This window comes from Perna viridis, chromosome 6 (genome assembly GCF_037379345.1).
Source record: "Perna viridis isolate PV_CMFRI_1.1 ecotype Kerala chromosome 6, ASM3737934v1, whole genome shotgun sequence".
Classification (NCBI taxonomy): Eukaryota; Metazoa; Mollusca; class Bivalvia; order Mytilida; family Mytilidae; genus Perna; species Perna viridis.
Genome location: NC_142450.1, coordinates 10,000,001 through 10,009,873, shown reverse-complemented (window position 1 = coordinate 10,009,873; position 9,873 = coordinate 10,000,001). Strand labels below are relative to the sequence as shown.

Genomic DNA, 9,873 nt, shown 5'->3' with positions numbered 1-9,873 from the left:
TTTTGAACTTGTCATTAACAGTTACTTTAGAATTTCCTTATATGTATATTACAACTATATCGATGTTAAACAGCTATGTGAAAGTACATACAATGAAAAACCTAAGGGTGCTCTGTTTGATCAGGACAAATAATCAGTATCTCTAAAAGTGCTGCTTAGGTTATGGTTCAACACTTTCACAGACAGATAAGAAACTAAAAGCAGAAGTATCATTAGACATGTATGTCTATCGAAAGATCAGCCCAAAAAAGCACTAAAGTAGTATTATCATTATACATGTATGTCTGTCTAATGATGGGCATAAGTCTATCTAAAGATGGGCATAAAAAAGAGCACTGCTCAGGTTTCTCCACATTGCTAACTCGGATGAGTTAAACAGAAGAAAATCTACATAAATTTGGTAACAAATTAGTTCTGTAGCATAAGTAGTGAAGTTTCCTTTAGCTTTGACATATTGTGACCAAAAACCAAATCGGCTTGAGGAGAGTCTCAGGTTAACAATAAACAGGTTTAACATGTCTCTCCCTCAAGGAACAGTACATGTTAGACCAATATTGCCTTCATAATGTCTTGATATCCGCAATAAAATACCAAAATCACAATACAGAGGGAAAAAATATTCATAGATAAGACAAAAAAAAGCAAAAAAAAAACATCAGGCACTCATATAGGGTAAGCTCTTCTCCATAAGTTGCATACATTACATTGCAAGTCAAGTAGGCAACAAGTAAAGTGTGAAGGAAACTTGAAATCTGTCAATCAATCTGTGATGACAACCATAAAACTTTGTACTGATGATAGCAAAGCTAAGCAGATTCTAATACATCTATTTGTGGTAACAAAAACCTACAGTTTCAATTAACACTTGATCATCACAATTGATGAATTTTGTTTCTAAACAAATGCCCTTCCTTTCACTAGATTAATTTTCCAACAAAGAAATGTTGGAGAGATATTTCTGATTATCAAAGCTGTTTAAATATAAACAAATAAACAAATTGTTTTCTTTAGGACAAAGTTTTTTCTATAAGTGTCAGCAATAAGTCCTAACTGAAAAAAACATCTTGACAAGATATTTTATTACAGAAGTGTAACAGGTCTTCCTTCAATGTCATCCAAAAACAGAGCACTGAATATATCATTAACAAAGTCAGGGTAGTATTTACATCCCCTGGCACAGTCAGGAGAAAAGTTTACTTCACAAATCACAGGCTCGATGGTCTTCTCACCTAAAAATAACAAAAATTGGTTTATAGATGACAGAAAAGTAACATAACACTGAGTGGACAAAGATCAATCTCCTGTGCAGAGATATTTATGCCACTACAAAGCCTTAATATATTGTACCTCTACCATTACTCAAAGTACAGCACACTAAACAGTGCAAAGTAAAATTTTAACTGTTTGCTTGCATGCTTTGTGAAAATGCTTCAATCGAGAATAGCTGAATTATTCACCAGAGTGATACTTAGTAAGCCAGGAAGCATTTTATAATGTTTGCATAGAAGATTGGACAAAGATTTTTTTTTATTACTTTTATTCCATTACTATACCTTGCCACACAAAGTCACGAGTAATTATGTGATGCTTTCTGAAATGTTGCATGTCGATCTGTCCCCTGACAGTTTCCAGATGATAACTTGGGTACAAATCAATGAATTTTTTATACTTTGCTTAATTGTTTAGTTCTTTAAAATATGTGTGATGTTCAATTTTCAGCAAAATCCAAAATGTAGTTTTCAAGTTAGGCCATTTTGAACATTTTGCCATCCCCCATTTTTTCCTTTAAAAAAAGAAATGTTCAAAAAATGTTGTTTTTAACTTCTTTCCCCTGAGTTGCTCATATCATCCGCCATATCACCAGTACGTGTTGCACCTTGTTTGTTAGTTTTCCACTTCAGAAGCAGATCTACTGCATACATGGCTCTGGACTGAGGAGATGGTGCTATACCAGCAGGACTAGGCTTTGATGAAGCTGCTTCAAACAGCTCACGGAACATCTGGAATATTTTCTCCTGAAACAAATAATACTGATTTCAAATATTTTGTTGAGAGTTTGAATTTATGACTAGTATTTCCCACAAAAACCATTAAAATTCATACCCTACGAACATTAGTTCTTTCACAGTAAACTAATAGTTGCCTAAATAGTCGTATCACTAGGATATTTTATCATTTACAAGGAAATTAATCCGATCTCATTTTTCAATTGATTAAAAAATTGTACAAACAGAGACGAGCACACAATGACTCTTGCTAAAACAGAATGTATATTTCCCATTTTACAAATATTGAGCAGATGACAACAGTACTATAACACATTACCTCGACTTCACTCCATTTGTATTGCGGGTACATATCGTCAAACATTGGTATAAACTCATAATAATTTATCTGAAAAATAATATAATGAATAGGTAAAAGCCACGATTAATACAACTTCATGATACATTGCAAATTACGATATACATAATGTACATAAAAAGTTTTTATGGCAATACTAATATATGATCGAATTAATAAAATTAATACATTAACAAAATGTAAAGCAAATTGACCAATGGGCACAGAACTTCAAATTGCAAGAATATATGTTTTAAATCAAGAGTGAATTATCTTTTCAGTAGCAATAATGTTCAGTCAGTTAAATGTGTACATGCATAAGAAACATGAGAGCAATGCTGACTGTATGATTATGGCACAAATTTTCATCATGGAACTCACTGAATTGTATGTGTGTGGAACCAAATAAATGATCTTGACTCTAAATAGAAGGAATGCCTTAGCAAAGAAATGGCTCAAAGATGTATTGAACTATGCTATTTTCTTCAGCAAACAATGTAGTAATGAACACTAAACAGGATGATTTTCTTACCAATATATTTCTACTGTAAGTGATTATAGACAACGTAACAGAAACAAATCCAACCAATATTATCACAAATTAATTTCATATGCCATATGATGTCCCCTTCCTGCCCAAATATGGATTTACTATAGGAAACCCAAAAATTCCTTTAGTGAACAATAGATCACGACATGGCATTTTCCATATAGGCCCAAGTATTATCCCTCAACCTTAAGCCCTCGGTTGTAATGGGGGTCTAAGGATGATTAAGGAGCTGATATGGAATATGCCATGTATTATCTATTGATATCTACAGTAAAACTTATAAAGATAAAACGTTCCAACAAAAACTTACCTGTTTAAGATTTTTTCCTCCTTCTACATAATTCATTACAGTAAAATGTTTCTCATAATCATCAAAATTGTCAAGAGAAAAGGCTCTGCAAAATAGTCAAATCTAACTACATGGACGTACGTTAAGCTAAAATATTTTTTTGCAACAAGTTCTGTGTTTGTACTCCAATCATACATATAGACTCATTTACAAATGGATTGAAACTAAACATGCAGTGCTCTTTCCAAAAAGAATGTTTAACTGATGTACAAAAATTACATTTTGATCATGTTTATAGCAAAAAAATTAGGGTAATTAACTTTTGGTATTGTTACTCAACTCTATCCAAACAATCAATATGTGAATATCAACATTTTTGGAACCTTTAATTCACTTTGTTCAGCTTCTTATCATCCCACAGGATTTATATACAGACATCTATTAAGGAATATGGGGAACTATTTCAGAAGACCCAGAGAACATATAACTTGAAATGAAGATTTATTACTCATAAGCAAGGAAAAAATGACTTACCAGTAAGCAATCCAGATCCAGAAGACCCTGTGAACATATTACTTGAGGGAAAGAATGACTTACATGTTAGCGAATCTGAGCCAGAGGACCCTGTAGATGTATTACTTGAGGGGAAGAATGACTTACCAGTAAGCAAACCCGAGCCAGAAGACCCTGTGAACGCATTACATAAATGAAAGAATGGCTCACTTATAAGGAACCCGATCATGAAGACCCTGTGAACATATTATTTACTTGAGGGAAAGAATGACTTACTTGTTAGCAAACCTGAGCCAGAAGACTCTGTGAACATATAACTTGAGAGGTTGTACACTGGAGAGTAACAGCATGTATCTTACATCAAACTTGACACCACCTTCAACATCATCTCTGTAGAATAGCACTGGATCTTCTACATACTTACAAGCTATCTATAACAATTGATTTATTACAATATCATTCATATATTAATATCAAACAAATTTTGAGGGTGAATAGTAATCACTCTTGTGTCCGAACACCAATATCTTTATAACTGTCAATTGATTTCAATGAATTTAAACAAAAGTCAAGTATATGTGCAAAAAGCATGATGCTTGACATAAAGATAATCTAGCTAAAGCATATAGATTCATTCTAATTTGGAGAAAAAAATATGCAAGTCTTCAATGAAAACTTCATTTCAGTATTTTCTCTTCAGTTTTCATATTTGCTTTTTAGTAGTTTTATCCATGGTTTCCATGGTGTCCCTGAATATTTATTTTTACCAATTTTACATTGGTAATCCAATATTTATTCATGACAAACATAAGCTTATTTCCAAATTGTTTTCAACCAAATAATTTTCAAATATGATGTATGAATTTTTGTATACAGGAGATTTTTTTACATCCCTGGATGTGCAGTAAAATTATCAGCATTGTTACTCATTAACTAACTTTAGGTCCCGAGTCTGGTAATCTAACAATTGTGTTCAGGTCTGAAGTAATAGTCATGTCTAATCCACGGGCTAAATTCCAGGGCTTACAGATCCAATGGTTGTCTAAACCTCTACAAAACAAGAATTGACAACATATATTTTTATAACATATGTTTAGCTAATCACGTTCATTATTGTATCTTTGATATAATAAACATTAACTTGGTACTTTCATTTTACTTACATTGATGGTTTATATGAATTCAATGTACAAAGACAGGACAAACTAGATATCATGGAGATGGCAGCCATCTCATAGGGCCCCGCTGGTTGAAAATATACTTTTAAATTTCCACTGCTTAACAGGAAATATTGAGAACTTGGTAAAAAATTGGTCGATCGAAACGAAACGTAAACATGACTTGTAACTCATCATAATTGACACGTGATTGACTTGCTTACCAAATATAAGTCCAATATCTGCATGTGTATGGGAAAAAAGTGCAAAAAAATGCAATTTTAGTGAAATTTTGGAATTCCAAGGGCCGTAACTTGGTAAAAAATCAGTGGAACGGAATGAAACATACACTTGAGTTGTAACTAATCATACTTGACACATATACACAACACTGGTCCATTATATGCAAGCGTATGGGAACAATATGCGGAAAACTGTGATTTTAGTGAAATTTTGAAATTCCAAGGGCTGTAACTTGGTCAAAAAACCGGTGGAGCAGAACAAAACTCACACTTGATTTGTAACTATTCATACTTGACCCACATACAAAATATCAGCCCAATATCTGCAAGCATATTGAAAAAAAGTGTGGAAAACTGATTTTGTTACTGACGGACAGACTGATCACTATAGGGCGGTCGCCACTTAGTGGCGGGGCCCTAACTATATGAAACTATACTTTTCCAAACTTGGCATTCTTCAGTGATTTTATTTTGGTTATCATATATTTCAATTAACTATCTTATAAATAATGAACAATTGTTTCTACTAACTTTTCTTCTCTATGCTGAAAGTATGATACAAATGCAGGGAGTTCAGTCTGTAGATTATAAGTAGTGGGAAGCCATGATGGTTCAGTTTCCATTGTATCAGGGTCCTCTACATCACTCCCTGCTCTCCGAGACACAACAGCTAACATATCCTTAACTGTTACTACACATTCAGAAGGGAACTCGTTTATATGCTTTCCAGGTGTCTCTTCACTTAATTTTCTGAAAAGCAACAATTTAAAATTTTAAAACGCTCTAGACATCAATATGTACAATTTGAAACTAAAAATAATAATTAACAGTAATACTTTTGGATCATACAAGTAAAATTCCCAAAAACGAAGACTTTAAATTTAACTCCAAATACAAATTTTAACAAAATTATTTTTATTGTCCTTATTTCTAAACTTTTAGGACTCTTACCTCTAACCTAAATCCTAACCTTTCTACTGTGGAATGAAACCTTGTGGTAAAATTGAATTAAGATTCATAAACTAACACATAATTAACCATAAAAAACTAAGTGTCTGTGGACAACAACAATGAAACTGAATGACAACACTGTTGTCACAACAGACCCATACTATTTCACAACTTTTTGCACTCATTCCTATTAAACTTGCCTTAAAGCACTTGAAGAACCTTCAGAGCATTTTGGGCTAGTGTTACAGTCCAAATCAGTTGACGTAGAGTGCTACATGTACTTCCTTCAAAACTTTTTAAGTACAAGTCTATATAAAATTCAGATACTGCCCATTACAAAGTGATTTGTGGTTAAGAAAAACCCAACAAACAAATGATGATTTTTCTATGTATGCTATATTTTTGCGTAACAACTGTCCTTTCAATATTCACCTCTGTACTTTTGAGAAAATCATACATTTATCTCCCACTAAAATCAACTAAATCAAACTAAATCAAGAACAATAACTCTTGCAGAGTGCCAATTTCATGTACAATCAATTTTTTTCTCAAAAGTGTAATGACCAAATAGAAATGTCATCAGTAACTGTTTCTGAATAATAAATAAAAAATGAATTCAGTGGATATTTAACATGCACAAATCACCTCCTGTCTGATTTTCATAAAGACTGTTACTTAAATAGTAAGTGTCAAAATTGTTCAAGTAACAGGTGGAAAAGTACAACGTACTTGTACAATCAATTTCTAACTTTGCAATATAAAATCTAAAATTTGTAAGATAATATTCTTGTTAAATCTTGATGAAAAGTTCTAGGACTGTAGAACAAACATACTATTCAAGTAGTGTTTTAAGTTGTAAAGGAGTTCTACTTTAATAAAAAGTTGCAAAAAGAATATGAAGAATTACTGTTAAAATACCTGTAAAACCTACTTGTAATCATCAAAGTGTTGACTTATCCAAATAATATCAGCCTCTTCCTCTGTATCAACAACCTCAAATCTTCCATCTGTTAAAAACTGAGGAAAGTTTTGGTATGAGAAATAAACTTTTACATTTCTGTCTTTTGGCAAGCCTGGATACTCAGTTATGGCTACAGGTAAAGTTTCTTCTTGTCTGTGACTCTGCAAACAACAAAACAAGTTTCTTTAAAACATAAATAAATGCACATTAATAATTGTTAATATTATTATTTTTCATCGTTTTTCTATCGTGTGTTTAAACACACACAACAAGTGTTCATATATCGTGCATTTAAACACAACAATAGGAGCATTCCCAGGGCCTGACATTAAAATTTCAACCAACTTGTCCCTTCCGGCAAGTGCATGACAGATTTTACTTGCCCGAACTCCAAAACCACTTGCCCAACATTTTCCTGACAGAAAATTGTATTTGTCCTAATACCACACCATTTGTGTAATAAAATAGTTCAGATAACAAAGAATGTTATTTGTCAATTTTTTTTTTACATGTAGTTACTCTATATCCTTTCATGAATTGTTACACCTGTTTGGAATTGCAAATAAATGGTATGTTGTAACCGTGTGACAATTGTGGGGCCATTTTCGACCATTACTTTATTGAAACTGACAAAATGTAAGATGTACCCTGTTTTGACAGATGTCGAACTCTGAAAATGTGTTATTTGCCAATTTGGTGCCAATTTCCGGTGTAAAGTTCAAGACACGATTTGCATTTTTCGGCACTTATTTGATATTATATGAGATTAATTGGGGGGAGTTTTATGTTTAAAGTAATAATATTTTTTAGTATTACATGTATTAATTTTTTCATTGAAAAAATACGCTTTTAAGCTTTATTAAAGCCAAAATTTACTTCGAATGTCACCATCAAACTCTCAACAGAAATGGAAACGCTATCTGATTGGTTGTTTTTTATTGCGGAGGTTTCCGATTGGTAGTTTTTTTATATAACACATGTACCTGTGAAAGGGGAAAACCAGATTAGATCGAAAATAGCAGTTCAAGTTGCCAAAGAATCCTGACTAATAAATCGTTAATAACAAGAAATTTTCTGAAGATATTTTGAGATAAATATGATTATTTTAAACTTTTTAAATTCAAACACCTGGATTTTTTTTAATTGCCCGATCGGGCTAGCACTAATTGACTTTCACTTGTCCCGAGCAATTGGACAACTGTTAGTGTCAAGCACTGATTCCTTTATTGTGCAAGTTATTGATGTGAGCGTTAGTTTAAACACATGATAGACGCATTCCTTTATCGTGTGTTTGGTGAGCGTTAAGTGTGCATGCAGGAAACCTAAAGGTCTCAAGGAGAATACTCACTGAGATTAATGATAAAATAGTTAAATTCACATAATGTCAACAATGTCTTTGTCCTTAATAGTGGTACACCGATTATTGGCAACATCGAAATATCTGACATTTGAGGAGCTTCAATTCAATGATTGATTTCTAGATATCGAGATTGATTTGTTCATACCTTAAAAATATGAAGATTTTGTCTTTATATATCTTTTTGAACTCATTTTTTCTCTTGTCTGACCGGACTTTTTATCTTTCTGTTGACAGACAATTTGTTTTATTTTATCCAATACATTGGACAAATCTATTTGTTGCCTGATGGCTGAGGGTGGACAGGCCTCAAGTCAACACGTGGCTTAATTGATAATGATTTCACACATTCACATAAGATATAATAATATCCAAATTAGGTAATGGAGGCATTCTGGCAATATGGTATTGAAGGGTCATCCTAATCAAACACCTAAACACTGATCATCGGTTGATGTTGATACAACGATCATCGATTTGAAAATTTTGATCGATTCCCAACACTAGTCCTTAATAAAGTGTTACCTCAAAAAAGGATAAGTCAGGTTCTGTTTGTTTGTATTTAATGCTTTTCAGGTCACATGGTTCCCACGGCAACAATCGACATTGCTGTAAAACAGTATCAGATGCACCCTCTACATAGTTCCTTGTTACTTCCCCTGTTAAAAATATGACCAAAAAAAACATTTTAAAGTTTTACAAAGAGTCAAAAAATTAAACTGTTTTTTTATTTCAACAAAAATCAAATTTTGATCTTCAATAGTGTGTTGTTATTAAGTTTTCAGTTTTGGACTGTATTCAAATTGGTCCAAGTTGGGGTCAAAAACAAAATTTTTGTTTGATTCACTGAACTTCTTCAAAATGCATAAATGTTACATGTATTTAAATTTGATTCATAAGGTCCAAAAATTAAACTTTATTTGATATCAACAAAAACTGAACTCTAAGTGTTTTTTTATATGCTGACTGTAAACATATATTCAGATTTGGGATAATAGTCTGTGATAAATGTAGAATTTTGCTAATTTTTCAATGCCTGGACCACACTTAACATGTGTCAGAAACTTATGATGTGTCAAAGATTTAATACAAGTCAAAATTCAGAGATGAATTAAGCTTGAATGAAGTGTCCATACTTGTAAAAATTCCTAAGTTCTACCTCTGTGAGTGTATCAAGCTGCACTTCACAGAGCATTTTATTTTCATCGAATTGCCAAACATATGAGATCAAATGAAAATAATATGTACTAAAAAATATTTTCTTTAAGATAGAAGTCATGAAAACACCATTAACAGTAATAACCCACAATTGGATAGTGCAAATATGAGAGAATTCATACCTGTTAACCTTCCACGTTAAGACTCCCATAAAAACAATGAAAAATTTAGAATTTCCAACATAAAAATTAAAAATCTGCGGAAGGTTAGTGGTAAAAATTACTACTTTCCGTGAATAATACTAAATAACTGTGATTTTTTCAATGAAAAATTTGCTTTTACGCAAAATTTC

The 9,873-nt window shown here is 32.3% G+C and overlaps 1 protein-coding gene across 1 annotated transcript in view; it reads right to left on the bottom strand.

Moving 5' to 3' along the window:
* Positions 1–1,064: 1,064 nt before the first annotated feature.
* The window catches only part of LOC148613584 (tubulin--tyrosine ligase-like protein 12), a 12,190-nt gene continuing 3,381 nt past the window's right edge, over positions 1,065–9,873 (bottom strand). Inside the window, exons 6-14 of the mRNA XM_088587001.1 lie at positions 8,889–9,022; positions 6,977–7,167; positions 5,626–5,844; positions 4,634–4,745; positions 3,972–4,126; positions 3,204–3,288; positions 2,326–2,394; positions 1,877–2,015; positions 1,065–1,229 (exon numbers count right to left, since the gene is read on the bottom strand). Coding sequence (XP_088443127.1) covers positions 1,081–1,229; positions 1,877–2,015; positions 2,326–2,394; positions 3,204–3,288; positions 3,972–4,126; positions 4,634–4,745; positions 5,626–5,844; positions 6,977–7,167; positions 8,889–9,022 — 1,253 coding nt within the window. The 3' untranslated portion in view covers positions 1,065–1,080. The remainder of the gene's footprint in view (positions 1,230–1,876; positions 2,016–2,325; positions 2,395–3,203; positions 3,289–3,971; positions 4,127–4,633; positions 4,746–5,625; positions 5,845–6,976; positions 7,168–8,888; positions 9,023–9,873) is intronic.